At 39.6% G+C, this 22,624-nt stretch overlaps 1 protein-coding gene across 2 annotated transcripts in view; it reads left to right on the forward strand.

Annotated features, from left to right (window-relative positions):
• The window catches only part of slc25a13 (solute carrier family 25 member 13), a 42,098-nt gene that overhangs the window by 14,649 nt on the left and 4,825 nt on the right, over positions 1-22,624 (forward strand). For both annotated transcript variants that reach the window (XM_084423773.1, XM_084423774.1), the window contains 9 exons: positions 855-993; positions 4,999-5,092; positions 5,832-5,916; positions 10,004-10,088; positions 10,644-10,802; positions 12,182-12,234; positions 14,102-14,182; positions 17,655-17,795; positions 21,397-21,535. In XM_084423773.1, coding sequence (XP_084279899.1) covers positions 855-993; positions 4,999-5,092; positions 5,832-5,916; positions 10,004-10,088; positions 10,644-10,802; positions 12,182-12,234; positions 14,102-14,182; positions 17,655-17,795; positions 21,397-21,535 — 976 coding nt within the window. The remainder of the gene's footprint in view (positions 1-854; positions 994-4,998; positions 5,093-5,831; positions 5,917-10,003; positions 10,089-10,643; positions 10,803-12,181; positions 12,235-14,101; positions 14,183-17,654; positions 17,796-21,396; positions 21,536-22,624) is intronic.

The raw sequence follows: 22,624 nt of genomic DNA on the forward strand, positions 1-22,624 counted from the left end.
ACTCATAAACCTTGGGATTCTGGGAGATGTTTGTAAACACACAATTTCAAGGCCATTAGAAATAAATTAAAGACAATACGCTCGTCAGACCCAGTCTATACACTCAATCCTCTAATTTAGAGGCCTTGCAAAACAAGACAGGAGGTATAAACATTTGATCACATCTACATAAAGGTTTATACTTTTTTTTTTTTTTTTTGTGGCCAGGTTTATGCAGGGATTTTACTAATGACATCTTGGTTAAGGAAACTTCAGAGCAGATCTGATTTTTGTGGCTTCAGGTGGACGTCACCATTTCTGCAAAGCACACAGCGCCATCTAGTGAGAGACGATCCGCTCTTGCTTTTCTTTCAGAAACCCTCTCAGGCCTCAAGAAGACAGCTATGCAAGCGCTAAACTAAAGTCATCAAATACATTTGAAAAATGTAGAATTTCAATGTTTAACGGCTTAATATTTTAGCTGGTCTGGTCACTGCCTAGTTTTCTTTATTTCCTCCCTGTTTTCGTATGCCATCGGAGTGGCCGACCGAGCTTTAACACCAAGCGTTCTGTCAGATGCTATTTAAAGATTTACCTCATGTTAGTTTTCCACTTTATATGTCCCTCTTCTCATAAAACTGCTTAATTAAAAATGGCCCTCAAGCTTGAATCCCTCTGAAATTGCCAGTGTGGCTCTCTGTGAAACACATGTATTTATTTAGCGCTCTGTGGGGTGGAAGTGCTAAAGATGTCGCCGCACTGTAGCTTGATTAATGTTTGGCACTCCGTAGAATTCTCGGCTATTTATCACCTCTGTCCCTCATAAAAGGATGTCTTCGTGCAAATGTCTGTGTGTGCGTCTGCCAATTTTGCAGGCAGCCGGTGGCAGTACGTCACATCAGGTCAGCTTTTCCTACTTTAATGGCTTCAACTCTCTGCTAAACAACATGGAGCTCATTAGGAAGATCTACACCACCCTGGCAGGCAACCGCAGAGATGTGGAAGTTACTAAAGGTTAGTGTTTTTTTTTTTTTTTAATCCTGTTTTGTTTTGACTTGTCCTTCTTCCCCTGATTAGACTGACTGGCGCTGCGTCCGAATATGCATACTTCCATGTAAAGTATGTGACAATCTGGTTAAACTTTATTTTAAGGTTACGTAGTTACGTTGTACTTACTCAAATAAGTACTGAGTAATAATAATTAACTACATGTACTTACTGTAGAGTCAGGGTTAGGGTTTGATTTAGGGCTAGTTACTTGTAATTATGCATAATTTACCGTTATTACTATAGTAAGTACATGTAGTAAAGTGTAACTATTTCACCTTAAAGTGTTACCGAAAAACTATAAATGAGCCAAGTAGTATGCCCGAATTAAAACAGTAGGCGAAAAGTACCTGGATTACCTACTTCTTCCGGTGAGATTCTGAGGTGTGCATAGGATGGACACTTTAATATCCCATGAGGCCACTGGAGAGGATTTGTGAATGGCGGTGAAAGCGTTGCAACTGATGCCACAGGTTGCATGACATTGACAATGTCTATGGTGGATGTATTGCGTACAAATATCATTCATACTACACACATTCATACTATATAGAACTTAAGTTTTTAAATGGTCATGAAGTAAGTTTCAAACCAAATACTATACAGTATGTGATTTCGGACGCAGCGTGGATGTGCCGCGAAAAACACAATGTTACCCACAATGCTTTGCTGCAGATGTCCCTGTTTGCTTGTCATGTATATGTATGTTGTTGAGGCAGTATAATTATTTGTATTATATAATGTGTAAATATGTAATTATAGTATTTAAATAGTACAACTTGTGCAGATTCATTCAATTTTAAAAACTATTTTAAACGTATATATGTTGTCATGCACTTAAATAAATTGTGTAATTTAAAATAAGTATAGCATTATATATATATGAAGAGTTCAGATGCAAAAGCCTCTAAGTGCCATCTGAAATTTTGAAATTAAAGTTCAGTAACTTGACTTAAATGACAATTAATAGGTAATTTTCATTGCCATTTAAGTGAAATTGCTGACCTTAAATATACGAGCTTGATAAAAATGATCATTCTACAAGAAAATTTCAGATGGCACTTAGAGGCTTTTGCATCTGAACTCTTCATATATAGCATCAGTTTGCTGTTACAATTTTTTTTTTTTTACATTTTTATTTATTTATTAACAACTCATCTTTAGCTCATTAAAAGAAGAGAAATAATTTTGTAAAGCTGTCGTTTGCCCACCAAGGAGTGCATTTTTGAAACAAATCCCCCAAAACCTTAAAAAAACCTTTTGGTCTGTGTCTCCCTGGCCAACTGCTGACCTGTGAAACAGCCCTCATAGTCTGGCTGCAATGGAGCTCTGCGTCTTGGACACACACACTCCTGCTGAACACACCCCGGCTGCGATGCTATCAGCCCTGTGGAGACCGGGGCCAGGGGTGGGGAGGCTACACTTACCGCTGCTGTTCCCACAGAGGCTGTAGGCCGCCATCGGGCTCCGCTGGGACCTGTGCGTGCGAATTTCCATGTCTACTTCTCTTGTTGACCCTCAGCTGATTGGTTCCGTATGTTTTGAGCGGTACGCCGAAGCATAGTTTCGTCATTGCAAACAGCGATTGCTCGCCACCTGGGGAAAATAGGGAACACATCACCTCGCACACAGGCCGCGGATAGAAAAAAGAGCTAGCGAATGTATAAAAACATTCAATGTGGCTCGGTTTTCTGGCCATTCTAAAGCAGAATTTCATCGCCACCGATCACGACTACGTGATTTCTGAGTTACTTTTCCACTCAGACACTTGAAAGGCCAACTTTTTTTGTAGAATCAAATATGATTTTTGGCACGTCCAATGCTCTTGGCGGCATGTTCCTCACACTTATCGGTAGCTTGTGTTTGTTTTTGGAGAGGCAGATGCCCTGCGTGATCTTTGATTGGAGCGTTCTTCACACTTCACAGCGTGTTTAAGGCCGGGGGTAAGCTGAGCTGGCCTTCATTCAATAGGGCTCTGTGTAAGAACACTTGCTGCCTTTTTCAGACTAGTCACTCTATACCAGTGCAGTGGGAAATCCCACTGTTAACCGGCCTGTGTTCATTCTGCTCATTACCACTCTACACTTAACCTGCACAACCAGCTGATATCCAATACATTCCCGGACTCAGTGATTTACCAAATATCTGAATGAGTTATAATCACGTAGGAATGCGTGTATGTCAAGTCAAGTCAAGTCAAGTCACCTTTATTTATACTGCGCTTTTTACAATACAGATTGTTTCAAAGCAGCTTTACAGGAAAATAATGATTAATAATGCAAACAGAATTCAATAATAGTGACTATAACAGTGTTATAATTCAGCTGAAGTCAGATCAGCGTTGATTCAGTTTGATTCAAGAACTGTGTAAAGTTGATCAATTATGGAATTAGTTCAATTAATCTGTAAAGCGGTTATGTCATCGTCCAGCTCAGTTCAGTTCTCAGAGCAGTCAAATCAATAATATTAAGTGTCTCCAACTAAGCAAGCCAAAGGCGACAGTGGCGAGGAACCCAATCTCCATCAGGTGACCGAAATGGAGAAAAAGTAAAATAAATTGGGAAAAACCAAGCTCAGTCGGGTGCCGTTTGATATTGCATTGATTCCAGGCTGCGTCACAAGTCAGATTAATGTAAAAATAATAGTTTATGAATAGCACTACAATATATTTGGACTGCTTAAACCTTGTAAAACTCAATGAACAAAACTTTAATTCAAGTAGCTTTTATTTTAATGAAGCGTACTGGAAGGCATAGGGTCGTTTTAAAAGAAAATGATCAGCTGAATCCCTCCATGAAGAGCCCTTGAACAAGACCGTTAGTGAAGGGAGCATGGCCACTTTCAGGAAGTCATTTTACTGTTTATAATCATGTTATTCTGAGTGGCATTCATTCATTTTGAGGTAATAATAATAATAAACCCTCAATTTTGTACCTAAGTAGACCTAAGGACTAAAGACCTAACATATTTATGTTCCAAATAGAGATGGTGCACAAATTGAACTTATATTGAATTAAAGACACAAACAGGCAATGTTTGATGTGAAAGAATACTTTTAACAGCTGTAAATGAGAATTTTGCTCCTGCGTTTCCAAGGTAATGTTCTAATTGACAATAACGTGTCAGGGGACGTATTGCTCGATATAGGGTGTATGTGACAGTGCCTGCACCCTTCAGAGTGTTTACTTCAAGTGCTCTGCCCTTCTGAGGGAGTAGGACACTTTCAAACATAATTCATCCACTTCATACATCCACTAAAATGACCTTGCAAGCATTTGGCACAAAGAACTTGCAAAAACGACTGAGAAAAGGTTTTGCATCATCTGTTTGCAGATGCCACTTGATTTAATATGGTTATTTAGTCATGTATTTTATATTATATGTGGCTTAAGTGGTCAAATGCAGTACCAATCTAAAGTTTGGGGTGAAAAAGATCCTTCTCAAGAAATTATTTGGTATGGATGCATTAATTAAAGTGACTGTAAAGACTAAAAACGATCTATAAATATATGCACATACACACACAAATTCATATATATAATGCTGTTCTTTTGAACTTTCTGTTAATAAATCCTGGAAACAAAATGTATCACATTTGCACACAAAATATTAAGCCTTAAATATTTTCAGCATTGATAATAATAAGAAATTCTTCTTGAGCAGCAAATCAGCATATTCAAATAATTTTTTTTAAGGATCATGTGACACTGAAGACTCGAGTAATGATGCTGAAAATACTGTTTATATTTTATAACATTCAAATAAAAGTTATTTTAAATTGTAATAATATTTCACAATATTGCTGTCTTCACTGTATTTCTGATCAAATAAATGCAGCCTTGGTGAGCATTAGAGACTAAAACATTCTATAAATAAAACATCCTTTTTGGAACCACTGTATATCTTTGTGACAAATATTTAATTAATTCAAATCTCGCAAGAATAAAATCCCTCTCTTTCCCTGTTTTCCAGAGGAGTTCATCATCGCTGCCCAGAGGTTTGGCCAGGTGACCCCTATGGAAGTGGACATCCTTTTCCAGCTGGCCGACCTGTCTGAGCCAAGAGGGTGAGTCACCATGGCGACAGTCACCGTCTGAGAGCCTCTCCCCATCAAGAGGAGGGTTCGAGGCTCAGCCATAACACACTTCAGCTCAGCCTCTGTGCTTCAGAGCCCTCTAGCCACTCTCGCCTTCTAAAAACGGCATTGTTTGACTTCTGTAATTATATGTGAAAAGTTTTCTGGTCTCTATTCTGAGTCTTGTTCTGACAATTGCATAGACGATGATACATGACTCTTCCTATTATTGTACAGCGGGAGGTTTTGAACACAGTCCAGCTTGTTCTAGCTTTTCTGCAGCATGCAGCGAGCACACATGTTTCCACACCACTGTAACTGCTGCAGCGTTCTTACCAGAACTGTAATGAGCTTGGAAGTATATTTACTAAATATCTGCTCTGAGCCGTAATCATGGTGAGCTAAACCCATCTTTTGGAAACCAAAGAATATCACATGAACATATTTGTAGAGTCAGATACCCTGACCTATGAACTGACTTATGGCTCTGCTGGGTGGGTCTTATAATATCTCTGGAGTAAACGGTGATCTGGAATTGCTTTTTGGGCATTATTATTTCTTTGCAATGCGATACTGTAATTGCCCAACTCTCTTTGAGTTAAGATTGTGAGGTTGTTACTTGTGAGGGCACACTATACCTACCACTCTTCCTCAAACATCTTAAAGATGTGCTCTGAAAAAATCTGTTTAGCCGTTTTGATATGTCTGCCTGTGTTTTTGCTGTCTACAGGCGTGTTGGTTTAGTTGACATTGAGATGATTGCGCCTTTGGAGGAGGGAGCTCTTCCTTACAACCTTGCTGAGATTCAAAGACAGGTAAGCTACAGAAACTGAACGTACTCTTGTTTTAAATCTTGTCTTTTACATGCTCAACTTCTTTAGTGTGAAATATTACTGTTTGTGTCACTCAAAGGCAGTTTTTCCTCTATATCAGTGTCACTGTTTCTGAACTCCCTGAAACGCCTCCATTGTAGTCGTGAGTTTTCTTCCGGGATTGAACACGTCACAATATTCCTCGTTTAAATAATTCCTGCCCAAGGCATACGCAGAATAAAGGGGCGGGGCCTGGTTGAGTTAGTTAGTAGTGTGTTGAAGCTCGTGTTATAGTAAGGAGCGGGACATTTCCCAAACATGCTTGGTTGACCAATCACAACAGTTGACCAATCTGTTGACAACATGTCCAGTTGACCAATCAGAGCACATCACGCTTTTCAGAAGGAGGAGCTTCATAGAGACAGGAACTAAACAGAGCGTTACTGACAGACTGTGAAGAGAGGAGCTGCAACAATGGAGAATATGTGAAAGATAATGTGTTTTTTGAACATTCGAACATGAACACCTATTCTAGTGAATGTCTTTGTCACTTTCGATCAATTTAATGGGTCCTTGCTGAATTTTTCTTTAAAAAACTTTGTTCGCATTAGTTAATACAAATAAAGTTGTTCATTTTTTGTTCATGTTAGTTCACAGTGCATTAACTAATGTTAACAAATACAACTAATGATTTTAATAATGTATTAGTAAATGTTGAAATTAACATTAACAAAAATTAATAAATGCTGTAGACGTGCATTTCATTATTAGTTCATGTAAACTAATATAGTTAACTAATGTTAACTAAAAGGGGTCATATAATGGTATGCACTTTTACAAGTTGATTGTACTGAAATGTGTGTTGGCAGTGCCTGTACACAACCATCATAAAATTACAAAAATCCATCCAGTGTTTTTTTTTTTAAATCTTCTTATATGTTTTCCCCCGTCTCAAATCAAGCCGTTCGATTTTGTGACGTCACAAAATCGACGCCCCTCCCACGATTGTTGATTGACAGCAGCGTTTCAACACAGACCCGCCCTCGCTCGTGAGCGAGCTGTCAATCATAGTCCACACGGACCGGCGCCGTCATTGTTGATACGCTGGAGCACTGTCTATGAGCAGAATGCCGTCTAAACGATTGTGGTGTTCTGTTCTTGGGCTCAATAAGGAGCACAGCAGTCATTTTGATGTTCCTAAATCCGAACCGCTGAAGACGCAGTGGCTGAGTTTGTTTTCGAAGGGAATATTCCCCACGATCAACGTCAATGCTTTCATGTTTGCGCGAATCATTTCACACACCAGACTGCTTTACAAACGATCAGTATAAAGCTGGTTTTGCTAAGAAGCTGCTCCTGAAAAAAGGATCGGTACCAACTATTCGTGTTCCTGCTGCACCTCCAGAAGAAGAAGCGAGTGTAACGTTTTATTAACCTTTATATTAATATTTATATTAATCTTTGCAAATCGCTTGCTGCACGCTTCACGATGAATGCGGCTGTTTACACTCGGTACATTACGGCATGTTTTCTATATACGACGTTCTCAATATAATTCATAATCCCACGTTTATAATGAACAACGCGTTATGGTTATTGTGTTATTGTGTTACGGTGTACGCACAGAACAGAGGGGCGGGGTGAGCAAAGCTCATTATCATTTAAAGACACATGCACTTAAACGCCGTGCTGAAAACAGAGCTGTTTTTGACCAGGTAAAATTAGTGTTTTCTTACAATACTAATGAGAATTTTTAATTAAAGTATATTACAAACTTTTAATTTAGACCCTAAAGAATCATATTAGCTTGTACAAAAATGGCATTATATGACCCCTTAAAGAATGCTTATTGTAAAGTGCTACCAAAAATGTTACCGATCACTTTAAGCAGTAGTGTATAAATGAATGAATAAATAAATAATAACAAAAAGAGATACATAAAGGATAGTTACAAACAAAATAAGGCATATTCTTCATGCATTTACTATTGCACTCATTGCAATCTCAAATTCTCAAAGAGACGTGACAGCATAAGTAAATGTAGTGGCGTTTACGGTGCATTCTTGAAATGCTTGTGCACTTGAGCGATTTTGACTCTTGGTTAGCAGACTTACAACAGAAATAGGGAGCGGATTGTTCGATTTTATTTTTAATGTCTTGGTTGCTTTTATGTTAGATATATTTTGAGAACTTGTGTTTATAAATTCGTGCTTCTGATCAACGCATCATTTCCAGCCCCTCTGGAATTTTTCATCCGCTACTGCTGAGCTCGAGCCTTCGCTCCGACCAGAGCAGTGAAAGAAGAGAACATCTGAATCTGTCATCGGCACACAGATCACTCATATAAAAAGCTGTAAATGAAACGCAAGCCCAGCGGTCGAGGAAACTTATCAACGTCTGATGGCGAGATGAGGGGAAATGAAAACAGACAGAAAGGCTTGACTACTCTGCAGGAAAAAGAAAGAGAGTGTGTCTCTGCCTAGATATTCCCTCTTTATTTTATCAGAAGTTCTGCCTCCAAACACATTGAGGGCTGAGTTATTCCTTCGCGCAGGGCCGTTCGAAGCGGGGGCCCGGGACAGAGACGCCAGTCCCACCACAATGAGCCGCTTTGGGCTGTGGTCTGGCCTTATGGGCTGCTGGCCAGCTCTCCCTCACCACCTCCCCCCCCAAACACAGTTTATCCCACACCCTTAACCCCTCAGTGAGCCTGAGAGAGGGGCGGTCCGGGCAGTTACCTTGAGGTTCCTGACAGGTGGTCCCGGGTAGGCAGGGCGACTGTATCTCTGGCGGGGAATGTAGCATGGGAGGCTTGGATGGTTCTGGCTGGCCTTATTTCTTGTGCTCGCTCTAACTGTGGGGCTACGGCCGTGGCTGGACCCGCTCGACTGTGGTTTCTGCTCGTCTCAACTAACGCTATGCTAAAAAATTGCATTTCTCATTACATGGGAGGTTGTTTCATTTAGTTTCGGCATACCTACTCATTCGATCCTCTATTTTCTTCGTTCATTTTAGAATATTAGTAATTTCATCAAAACTTTGAAATAACACAAATGAAAGGGGACATTTTAAATTCAAACAAATTTCTTCAAAACACCAGATTTGAGTTATATAAGCAAAAAACAATTATCTGTAAAATTATATAAATATGGTGATATTGTGAAATATTATTACAATTTAAAATAACTATTTTCATAATGTAATTAAATTTTCAGCAGCCATTATTCCAGTTTTTCCAGTCTTACATGATACATTCTAATTATTGTTTGCTGATTTGGTGCTCAAGAAACTTTTCTTGAAAACGTATTATATTTTATACGTAATATTATATTATATTATATTATATTATATTATATTATATTATATTATATTATATTATATTATATTATATTATATTATATTATATAAAAAATTTCTGTAAAAGGCCACTCTTTGCTTTGGTAACAGCTTTGCAACTTTGTATTTATAAGTTATATTATATTTGGAAAAAAGCCTCTGATTTTGATAACACCATTGCAACATTTTATTTATAAGCGATATTCTATTCTATTCTATTCTATTCTATTCTATTCTATTCTATTCTATTCTATTCTATTCTATTCTATTCTATTCTATATTAAAATTGTCTGGAAAAGCATATTAAAATTGTCTGGAAAAGCCACTATTATATTATATTATATTATATTATATTATATTATATTATATTATATTATATTATATTATATTATATTATATTATATTATATTATATTATATTATATAAAAAAATTCTGTAAAAAGCCACTCTTTGCTTTGGTAACAGCTTTGCAACTTTTTATTTATAAGTTATATTATATTATATTTGGAAAAAAGCCTCTTTGATTTTGATAACACCATTACAACATTGTATTTATAAGCGATATTCTATTCTATTCTATTCTATTCTATTCTATTATATTATATTATATTATATTATATTATATTATATTATATTATATTATATTATATTATATATTAAAATTGGCTGGAAAAGCCACTATTATATTATATTATATTATATTATATTATATTATATGAGTTCTGATTCTCTTCTTTTTTTTTGCTGTCCGCAGCAGTCTGGTGGGGACGTGTCTCGCTCGGTTCTGATTCAGGCTTCTGAGTCGGCGTACAGGTTCACCCTGGGCTCTGTGGCTGGAGGTGAGTCAGTCACGGATCATTGTGCACCTTTACCTGCCCCTCCTCCACACGAGAAATAGCTGCACTGGACAAAAAGAAAAACAAAGCCTGCCCTATTGCCTTCTTAGGAAGCTATTTCTCCCGTTTAATGAGGTTGTGCACCATGGGAACCTCCTGGGTGGATTCTTTTGTACCTGTGAGTGATCAGAGGTGTGTGTGTGTGTGTGTGTGTGTGTGTGTGTGTTGGTCTGTGTGTACGTAAGGAGGTGGTGCTTGGGCCTGTGTTTGGCTCCAGACTGGCTCTCTCGGAGGAGACAAGGTAATAAGGAGGTAGTGCAGGGCGACTCACTCTTTAATTAAGCCTGTCGGTGCTGTATTCCCTTTGTGTCCACCCCAAAGTTGGCAGATAAGAATTGACTGATGTGCTCTGCAAAAATATCCTGACTTTCTTCCCATCCGGTCTTTTCGATTGTTGTTTGATGTGTCCTTCATCAGCCCCCTTGGGTGCGCATCTCTTTTAACAGTCTCGCTTTTCCATATCGTTTGTAGTTTTAAACAAATCTTCTCTCACGACAGCCGTGGGTGCCACTGCCGTGTACCCCATCGACCTGGTGAAGACCCGCATGCAGAACCAGCGTTCTTCAGGATCCTTCGTGGATGAGCTGATGTATAAGAACAGCATTGATTGCTTCAAGAAGGTTGTGCGCTACGAGGGCTTCTTCGGTCTCTACAGAGGTCAGTGGCTCCGCACGGCCAGGCCGTCAGGGACGCGCCAACAAAAAGCGTTTTCATGAAAGCCAGGGGCAGGTCATCTTCCCTCTGACCTTACCTGCTTTGAAGAGATTAAGTCTACCTTCGCTGCTCGAGGGGACAATGTGCTGAGCATGAAAGGGCACATACCAGCACAGGAACTTAACAATGAAGAACATGAATGCTCTATGCAGTCAATGGCGCTCAGATAATAAGGATCTGCTCTGCTTTTAGAGCTGGAACACGAGTTTTTAAAGCATTCTGTGAGGTCACAGATTCAAATTGTGATTGCAAGGTGCAATTGCCATGTGACCTCCATTGAGAACACTAACTACTGGTATTTGTCAATCATAAAGCTGACAAAAGAGAGGCTGAGATCTCCATCACCCGTGCAGAATTATTACGGGATGGTACGAACATTCAGTGCTCGTTTTAGCAGAGCATATCAGTGCTTTACAGAGCACTATATTTGAAGTGAGCACAAAGTGCTTTTGTTTTGCATATAAATACAGTAGTTTAGTTTTTAACTAAGGAAGTGGGCAGACCAGGCTTTTAGCAAATGCATAAAAAAATACCTTAAAGTTTAGTGTACATTTAGTACACAAGCGTCTTTCCCATTGTAGCTTGATTTGGAATTTTGAGTAACTTCAAAAAAATAAAAGTCAAATTTGATGATTAAGTAAATTAAATTAAATACAGGTTCATTCTGTTTTCTTCTTTAGCATGTCGGCTTTCAGATTCCGTAATGCAGGGCAGTAATAAACATTTTTACTAATACATTTCATCACATAATAAAAGTCACACTGATTGTTTACTAACAACGTAGAAGCACAGAAATTGGTAGAGTCAACAGCCAATGATCCTGGCAAACACAAAGAAATGAGCAGCATGCGAGAACAATAACTGTTTACGGGATATTCGATGGATGATAACGTTTTTTTTTCTAATTCTCTGCTTGTATATAAACACAAATGCGCTCCGTAGGCCATGCACGCGGGAAATGTTTGTATTCATCTAGCTGTGTGGCCTATTTGGACTCGTACAGTATGCCCACATTACTGAGTTTGTTTGTTACTGCCGGGGGTGGGTCATCACTTTTAAATCAGATTATTTAGTTTATTTTTGTCTAAGCCAGAAATCTGTGTTGTAATTGAGGGCTGTGTAAACTTTGGTTAAGGCTGTTTTTAAAGGGAAATAGAGTTTGTAGCACTGTTAAGTTTCCAATATTTAAGCACTCCACATCAATAGTGTTCATTAGTGCGTGGATGATAGGGAATTGGAGGCAGCGCTGCAGCTTTTATATTGAGGAAAGTCGTGCTTCCCTCACCCCTGTCTTTTTTAATCAACTTGTTTTCTAATTATAGGCCTCGTACCGCAGCTTCTGGGCGTGGCTCCCGAGAAAGCCATAAAGCTTACAGTAAGTGCTCTGCCTTCACCACATCAGCGTGGCCTCTGAAAACCAAAGCCCTTAACTCCTCAGAAATACACCCCTCTTCTTTTCTCGCCCGCCCGCCCGCCTGCTGCCTGACTTCAGTGCCTCGCCTTGGCCCCTTGAAAAAGAAGTGAATCCGTTTTCTGTTTGATCCCCTGTCAAGGGGGTAGACATTCTTGAGTTGGGCATCAGCAGGCTCACTTATACTTTATTTCACGTAATTGTGACTTTTTATCTCACCATTGTGACTTTGCATCTCACAGTGCGATTATATATTTTATACTTATTGTCTCAGTTGCAACTTTACATCTCAGTTGCAAGTTTATATCTCGAAATTGCAACTTTATATCAAAATTTTGACTGGATATCTCAAAATTGCAACTTTCTCTGCTGTCAGATGCCACTTAATATCTCAGAATTGTGACTTCATACCTCAAAATTGCAACTTTATTTAAAAATGTTGACTGGATACCTCAAAATTGCCATTTTTAATCTCACATTTGACTTTATATCACAGATGTCAGATGGCACTTTATATCTCAGAATTGTGACTTTATATCTCAAAATTGTGACTATATCAACAATTTTACTGGATATCTCAAAATTGCAATTTTTTATCTCAGCTTTCAAATGCAATTTTTTTTTTTTTATCTCAGAATTGTGACCATATCTCAAAATTGTGACTTTATATCCAAATTTTGACTGGATATCTCAAAATTGCAACTTTCTCTGCTGTCAGATGCCACTTAATATCTCAGAATTGTGACTTTATACCTCAAAATTGCAACTTTATTTAAAAATGTTGACTGGATACCTCAAAATTGCAACTTTCTCTGCTGTCAGATGCCACTTAATATCTCAGAATTGTGACTTTATACCTCAAAATTGCAACTTTATTTAAAAATGTTGACTGGATACCTCAAAATTGCAATTTTTAATCTCACATTTGACTTTATATCACAGATGTCAGATGCCACTTTATATCTCAGAATTGTGACTTTATATCTCAAAATTGTGACTATATCAACAATTTGACTGGATATCTCAAAATAGCATTTTTTTTATCTCAGCTGTCAACTGCTATTTTTTTATCTCAGAATTGTGACTTTATATCTCAAAATTGTGACTATATCAACATTTTGACTGGATATCTCAAAATTTTAAATTTTGTATCTCACATTTTACTTTATATCTCAGCTGTCAGCTGCCACTTTATATCTCAGAATTCTGACTTTATATCTCAAAATTGCAACTTTATCTCACAGTTTTGACTAAATCTCAGTTGTGACTTTACATCTCACAGCTGTCAGCTGCCACTTAAAATTCCAACTTGATATCTCAAAGTTCTGACTTTATAACTCACAATTGCCACTTTGTTGTAATTGTGACTTTTTATCTCAAAATTGCACATTTATATCTCAGTTGCGACTTTATATATTACAATTGTGACTTCAGTATATCCCAATTGTGAAAAATTTTGTAATTGTGACTAGCTCTTCATTTTTCTTTTTTATTCTGAGGCACAAAAAAGGCTTTAATGTGAAAATCTTGAGAATGCGCAAAAAGCACGTCGCCTTCACTGACCACCTGCAATCCAGTTTAACCAGACACTAAAGTGTAGACTGCTATAGTCGTGCCCATTTAAATTGAGTCACTTTTTGTATAATTCCTTGAATTGAGTGCTAAAAAAGTGGCGTTCGAATTCTGATCAAATTTGCAAAACCTTTAATGCAGATTTCTGTGAGAGTTTCTGCTTTAATTCAGACTCTGTGCAGGTGTGGAAGTCTGCAATGTAGATCTTTTCCTTGAAGAATCTATAGCTGATGCTACATTGTGTTTTTTTTCTCCACAGGTGAACGACTTTGTGAGAGGAAAGACTAGGCAAAAAGACGGCAACGTTCCTCTACCTTATGAAATCTTGTCCGGCGGATGTGTGAGTTGCTCTTTGCTTTGACACGCCAACATATAATCCATACATCACGCAGTAACAGTACACTGACAAAAAGGAGTTTAGTTTTGAATGTCAGTGGACTTTGAGGTCTAAGCCTTGGCCTGAGGGAACACTTCTCTCCTTTTGTGAGGTGATTGAAAAGACACTTCAGCCCCATCAGTGTTTAAAAACATGTATAAAACACTTCTCCTCTGTCATCTCACCTCTAAATCACAGTCTGCCGCCCCACGGCTGCCGGTTGTTCTCAACCTGCCCCTCACCAGCACGAGGGGGGGGGGGTCACTTACCCTTTTCATTAAAGCGACTGACGTTATTAATACATCGTTTCCATGTCGTTTGTGTCAGTTCAGGTTTCAGAGAGTAGTAGCCTTCCTGTTCATGTCATACCTGAGACCTGTCAAAACCAGACCCTTGCTTCTTCATGTCTCCCGTGACCCAGGACACTGAAAGAGCCTCTTTCACATGACAGTGATCGCTAAAACATTTCTACACGCGTGGGTTTCCTTTTAAAAAAAACGACTCTTAGATGATTGCGAGTTTCGATTATACCGACACGAGTGCATTTAGCCCACACGATCTCTGCTCTGAGATTTGAAAAGAGACGGGCACGGAAACATCGGGTTGGTTGCAGTTGAAGTCAGCTCAGAAAGACGGCTTGTGCCGCGGAGATGTGTTTTTCCTCCTCTGATTTCTCTGACAGCTCCTTTCATCCCCGGACCGAATCCCCAGTGTTTGGCCTGGCAGGATCCGCTCCCGTTCTCACGCCTGTACACGCGCCGCTCGCTCAAAGCCGTGTTTATTGACACTGCAGCCACGGCAAATCAAATCTATTTATTTGGTTTGAGGGGGGAAAGACTGGACTGCTGATTTGTGCACCATGAATGTTCCTATCTGAAGGAAGAGAGTAAAAATCACAGAAAGCGAAAGAGATGGAGAGGGTTACGGAACTTACTTTTTAAGCTCCTCTCTTCTCACCTTGCGTCCTCTGAATTAGGCCCTCGACTACAGTTGCCAAGAGTTGGTCATTTGGTAAGAACAGCATGCTTCGCTGACCGAGCAGTTGGCTGGATTCTTATCTGGTTGTTGCTGGCCTTCATTTGAGGGCTGGGTTTCTCAAAATACTCGCTTAGCCAACGTAAAGTGCCGTAGAGAGCGGGGAAAAACCGTGGCACGCATACAGTGACGCTTTGTTCATTTGCAGTACGAGCTGTGTAATTTAGCTTGTCCTGTATTTCTCAGCATTTGTAACGGTTTGTTAGTCAGTTGCGAAACCATTTTTTTTATCGCAGTGCTTTCATTTCTACGCAGAAATGCTTGTGTAATCCGTTTAAGTGCGAGGAATGTGAGGGAGCATTAATGAAGGGAGGCTAATGTTTGTGTCTGGCGCTGAGCTATTGTTTTTAGAAGACCGAAGTGTTTTGTGTGTGTGTGGTGCTGACGCGCTTGGTGTGCGTAAGTATTTGTCTTCAGCTGCGATCTTCTCGTCAGTAGAGCGTGTATTCGACACACAAACACACACACACACACACGCTCTCAGTGCCTCTGGGGATTACCTTGCCTTGTAATTACCACCGAATTATCGAGCCGACGCTGCCTCACTCTGCACTCACATCGCATTTCTTGCAGTCACGTTGCAGCACGTGCTTCCCGCTCTTTAAACTGCCTCTCCTCCAGAGGTGATTGATCTTTTGTCTCTCTCTAACCGATGTTCTTGTTTGCTTGTTGCTTGTTCTCTTTGTGTAACTTTTTAAATGTCCAATTAGTACCCAATTAATGCGGCTAATAACCTGGCCCTCTCCTTAGTGCATTATTCCTTTCCAAAACAAGTTTGAAAAAGGATTGCTCTCAGCCCTGATGCCATAATTAACCATAAAAGATTACTTTCCACATAAATAAGTGCCATTTTCCATGAATAGGGTACGAGATAGGATGTGAAACTCAGTGATAGGAAGTGCTTAACCTTCAGAAAATGTTGATTGTGACTGTGTAATTAAGCAATAAACACAATACAAATTTTAACAGGGTTGCAACTTGCAACTTTTGCTTTTGAGAAATTTTATATTCATTCAACATTACCGTTGAGAATATGGGATGTGATTTAATTACTGTTTAAATTAGCTTGTTATGCTGTAGAAAGGATCCAAATAATGTTACAAATGTTGGGTGTCACAAATTAAAGGAATATATATATATATATACATACACACACACATACACATATATATATATATATATATATATATATATTTGATATACCATGATTTTAATATCTTTTCAGTGATTTGAGAAAATGTATTTGATTTAAACGAATTCAACTGTTAGATACAATAGAGAAGGTCAAGACCTGAAGACAGAGCAAGTCCCTATTTTAGTCTTCATGCTAGATTAATTTTATGTTAGATAATAGTTTATCTAATATTTCTGATTGTTCAAAAAAAAAAAAGAGGGATTTGTGTCTCTAATTCTTTGGAGACCAAAATAAACTGTATTCACGAAATGTGCCAACTATTAAGTCTTAGCTGTGAGTTGTGAAAGGTAGGCAGCCCTCTCTGTATGTCGAGCTGTAATTTCCTCTGGAAGGGAAGTGTGGGTCAATCTGCTCCGTCCTATTTAAAGAGCACCTTCAATGAGATGATAATGATCTTTATTTTTAAATATGCTGCCTCGTACTCAGTGGGATTTTTAAATGCGCACACTTGTGAGATTCGAGACTCATTTACCAGATTCCCGTAAGACGGCCCCGTACGTTAATATCTCTGAAAGAATGGAGGAATAAAATCAACAACAAACAAACAGTAAGGCCCTTATGTATTCAAAAGGAGGGCTGAGGGAAGGAGAAGAAATCCATGGAAACTGATTTCCATCTAATTACACTGCTCTGTTTTTCTGTGTGCAGCCTCAGTAACTATGAGCAACAGGAAAGATAGGGCACGGAGGCGGCAAGCGGACAGCCTCTTTGGCGAGACACGTTTAAATGCTTCTGTTGCAGCTTCAGATGCTGTCATGTCAAACTCGAACCATTTCAAAGAACTCGGAGGAACCTGTTCCAACCTGCTGAGGCTTTTTATCTGCCTCGCAAGTACAAGGTTGGAGACATGAGGTTGTTTTTTGAGAGGCCCCCAGGGGCCTGCGTTCTGTGATGTTTCAGGCACCGTCTGTCTTTGGCAGGTTCAACCTCCTCCTCCTACAAAGAATGACAATAGCACAATCATTCTCAGGGCCCAGCTTGAAGCATTGTCCTCTTACAATGAGAATATCACATTACTTCCCTCTTGTCATTTTTGTTTTTCCACTTTGAGTTTATCAGAACGTGTTTACAATAGTAACAGACTTGCCTCAGATGATCTGTACATACTCCCTTGTTTTTCTCCCTTATTTACACTTCTCACATTTAAAAACATGATTGTCGATGAAGCTCTGTGAAAACCTGTATGCTTGTGTTGTTGATCTTCAGGCTGGGGGATCTCAGGTGATCTTCACAAACCCTCTGGAGATCGTGAAGATCCGACTGCAGGTGGCTGGAGAAATCACCACAGGGCCACGCGTCAGCGCTCTCTCCGTCATCCGTGACCTGGGGTTCTTCGGCCTGTACAAGGTATGTCTCACTCACACAAAACAGCCTGAAACCTAATTCTCATATGTCAGACACATCTAACTCTGCGCTTGAGGTATGTGCTTCACTGGTACATGCTTTTGCTTATTTAGTAAACAATATAAATGAGCGGGAAATATGTCGCAGAAGTGTTTCATGTAAATTGAATTCGGTATGCTCATTACATTAATTAGTTATTATTTAATTTATAATTAAGCATTTATAATGTTACAAAAGATATAAATAAATAAAAGCTGTTCTTTTGAACTTCCTATTCGTCAAAAAATCCTGAAAAAAATGTATCATGGTTTTGACAATAAGACGAAATGTTTTTGAGCATCAAGTCAGAATAGTAGAATGATTTCTGAAAGATCATGTGACTGGAGTAATGATGCTGAATTGAAATTACAGGCAACAGTTCCTTGTAAATTTTTTTATTATTTTAAATTGTAATTATATTTTACAAAATTACTGTATTTTTGATCAAATAAATGCAGCCTTGATGAGCGTAAGAGACTTCTTTTTCAAAAACTAATCTTTTCAACCCCAAACTTTTCAATGGTAGTGTATATTTATTTATAATGTTCTAAAAAAACATTTAGTATCTAGTTTTTGTTGTTTTGAAATGTAAAAGTTTGTATATTTAATGTCTCCTCAAATATCTCTCGAAGATATAGTCTGACCCACTTCGTACCACACTAAAGACCCAGAGGAGCATCCTCAGCTCTCTAGCGCCTCCCACCTGTGGATTCACTCCCTGCACTCCCTCTTATATCCCAGAGTGCCTCAGTCATGATCCACATTCTCCAGCAAGTCCTCCACACCCACCCACACACACCATCATGGCTCAATCCACCCCCTGCGGGCTGCTGTAGCCGTCGGGCCAGGTAGCACCAGCCTCTCAGATCAGCTCCCTGAGTGCTGCTTTTGTGTCCTGTTTTCCCATGAGGCTCAGCAGCACTGCAGGAGAACATCTCCAGTGCATCTGAGCAGGGATGCAGGGCTGCATTCCTGAGGCTTGGAGCGCAGGAGGTTGCGGAGAGCGAGTGTTTTGGTGTAAACAGCGTTGTGGGGACTGCCATGATGGCGTTGGGTCATATCTCATCCAGTGGCTTCGTTCTCTGACATTAATGGACAGCTGGAGAGAGATTAATGAGGCGCGTTCACCTCTGCGTAGGTGTTATGTGTGGTGCTAATTATATGTAGATGCTTGATGTTGTTTTATGCTGTAATAATAACTGATGTTCACTTTTTTAAAATTATTAAAGAGGCAGTAGAGAGGACAGTAAATAATGAGGAGAAGAGGAAAACTTAAATAAATTCTTACTGCTAGGCCGCAGCTATATATATATATAATGTTAATTTTAGGGTCAGTTAGATTTGTTTTTGTTTTTGAAAGAAGTTTCTTATACTCACCAAAGCTGCATTCATTTGATAAAAAATACAGTACAGACAATATTTTTTAATATTATTACAATTTATAATAACTGAATTTTCAGCATCATTACTCCAGTCTTCAGTGTCACATGATCCTTAAGAAATCATTCTAATATGATTTGCTGCTCAAGAAAAATGTCTTCTTATTAATAATGTTAAAAACAGTTGCTTAATAATTATGTATGTGTATATATATATATATATATATTGTATATATTTATGTATATGTACGTATATAAGTCAGACTCAAACCCACTTTGCCCACACAAGGGTCACGGCTCTTTTGCATTGAGCCTTTTATTTCTCAGGTTGTCTCTAGTTCACCCAAAAATGAAAATTAGCCCATGATTTACTCATCCTCAAGTCATCCTAGGTGTATATGATCTTCTTTCAGACGAATACAATCAGAGTTATATAAAAAATGCCCTGGCTCTTCCAAGCTGTATAATGGCAGTGAATGGCCATTTCTGTTTTAAAGTCTATAAAAGTGCATCCATCCATAATAAAAGTGCTCCACACAGCTCCGGGGGGTTAATAAAGGCCTTCTGAATCGAAGTGATGCGTTTGTGTAAGAAAAATATTCATATTTAACACGTTACAAAGTAAAATTCTAGCTTCAGGCCAAACGAACATACGCATTCTACTTGCGCTTAAAGCGCAACTTGTGACGTCAGAAGTAGCGTAAATATCAGCAGTACGTCGCATTACTCGCGTAAGTTGCGCTTTACAGTTAAGTCGAATCGGTATGTTTGTAAAGTTATAAATATGAATATTTTTCTTACACAAATGCATCGCTTTGCTTCAGAAGGCCTTTATTAACCCCCCGGAGCTGTGTGGAGCACTTTTATTATGGATGGATGCACTTTTATAGACTTTAAAACAGAAACGGCCATTCACTGCCATTATAAAGCTTGGAAGAGCCAGGGCATTTTTTTATATAACTCTGATTGTATTCGTCAGAAAGAAGACCATATACACCTAGGATGACTTGAGGATGAGTAAATCATGGGCTAATTTTCATTTTTGGGTGAACTATCCCTTTAAGTATCAATATCTCTCATAAACTTTCGATATCACTCAGTAGATTACAGTAGAATGTGCTTCACTTATCAGTAAATCAGATGGCTGGTCACTGGAAAAAAGCCTGCGCTCCTGTCTGGCCGAGGCAGGTAAGTCTCCAGGGCTCACCTGTCAGCCTGTCGTGGGAAAGAAGCCTTTATTTCAGAGTCATGGTCGGAGGGGGGTCACTACGGCACACAACAGCCTGTGTGTGTAAGAATGTCGAATCCGGTGCCTCCCCTCCATCTGTGTCTCTCCTGAGCCGCGCGGACAATGTGCTTTGAGTGCAGGAGACGCGCTGCAGCCTGCTTCTCTCAGACGGCCTGGCTCCTCAGGGTCCGGCCCAGGCACAGAGCTGTCTTTGTCAGCCTAATTACCCCGCCTCTCCCCTTCTGCTGCTGCAGGGCCTCCACCAACACTCCCAAACCAAGAGCCCCAGCACACACACTTCATATCACACACACACACACACACACACACACCTGCGTGTGTGCTGTTGTCGAGTTATCATGCACACTGAGGGCCAGTGGATCCAGATGTTCCCACATTAACACTGGCGTAGCAGATGAGCCAGGCCTGGCCTTCTGGACGCGGGGGTGATTTTGATCTGGTTTCGCGGCAGGCCGTCTGCCCCCGGCCCGCAGGAGAGCACAAAGATCGCTTCAGGAAAGAGATACCTCGGCTATCTGTGCTACCTGTGTACACGCTGCAGATTAACCTTGCGAGTTTAATGAAGCCTGTCTAAAGCGCACTTCAGCCGGGCTTTAAAGCGTTCTGCTGAGAGGAAAATCTCTCTGTTTCTTCACTCCTGGCTGCTCGCCAGCTCGCTGGAGACGAGGAAACCCAATCCCGTTGAAGGTACGGCTTTGTTTGCGGTGACAGACGCAAGAATAGTCTCCGCGACCGTTCGAAGCAAAAAACAGCATGGTGAATGTTTATTCGAAGTGACAAGTCAGAAAAGGGACAAAGCAGACTCATTCCGAAGGGTTGACATTAACACGCCATAAACCGAACTCCCAGAATACCTACACTAGCGCGGTCCCTGAATCAAAAAGACATCTCTGTGATATTTCTCTTGACGTCATGTGTCCATCTTTCCGGCCTCCAGGGTGCAAAAGCCTGTTTCCTGAGAGACATCCCCTTCTCGGCCATCTATTTCCCCTGCTACGCACACATCAAGGCGGCCTTGAGCGACGGAGACGGGCGAGTGGGACCTGGCAGGCTGTTGCTGGCAGGGGCGCTGGCGGGTAAGCCACCACACACTCTCCGGTAGCCGCCTGCCACCACTGGCTCCATTGTGGTTGGCCGTAATTAGAGTGCTCAGTGATTTAGGCTATGTTTTGAAGTGCAGCGCGCCTGCCAAGGGTTGGATATTTTCCACTGTTTAATATAAAGGGGCTGGAAGTTTGTGCTTTGAGCTTTGAGAGTGTTAAAAGAGGAACAAAATATCTCAAAGTCCCAAAGTAGCCTTACTGCAGGAGCAATAAACAGATCCTACGATACTGGCATGACCAGGCCAACACATCCAAGATCTGACTTGCGATATTTTTACAAGTCTCTCGTTCCTTGTCACATGTAAAATACGATCCAGATCTGATGTTGTTTTTAATATTTTACTCTTGTGGTTCGTCTTTAAGAAAACATTGTTTAAAAGACCACGTCTTTAGCCAAGCCAGTATGGTTTGGAATGCAAGTGAAAGAGAATTAATATTTATTTCTAATCCTTTTTGCCGTTTTAGATTTACTGCTTCTTGACGTGAGCGTGATACGAGATTGAAAAGCCATACATGGTCAGAAAGAGCTTAGCATTCCTGTCTTTCCCAATGTTTTATATCTGTCAGATGGTTTAAAGCGACTTTTTATGGCTAGGTATGTTCTTATGGCATGTATCATTCAGTCTACCATTTATCAGCGATTCGAGCTTCAAGGCAATTAGTGATTTACAGTCGGTTCGGGAAATTTAATTACACGCTCAGTTTGTGCGCCATTATTGGTGAGGCGGGCAGACTTCTAGGGCATCGACCAATGTAAAGTTGGCGTTATCCTCTACTTCTAGTGGAAATGCATGCATGTATTGCCTGTTATTTTTTACAGTTCTATATCTATGATCTGTAATTCACACTACTGTATTTATTTTTCAAGTTTCTGATTTTTTCTGAATTTTAAAATGTTTAACAGCATTACATTTCTTAGTGTCATTTCTGTCTAGTGGCCTGTTTATGTTTAATATGGGCGAGTTGGTAAAGGGTTCACCGTATATTAAAAACTAATTTAGTTAATAGTTCATTTGTTGCCAGTTTTATTTTTTGGTAATGACAATTATTTCATTTTTCTGC

The sequence above is a fragment of the Rutilus rutilus genome (assembly GCF_951802725.1).
Source record: "Rutilus rutilus genome assembly, chromosome: 11".
Classification (NCBI taxonomy): Eukaryota; Metazoa; Chordata; class Actinopteri; order Cypriniformes; family Leuciscidae; genus Rutilus; species Rutilus rutilus.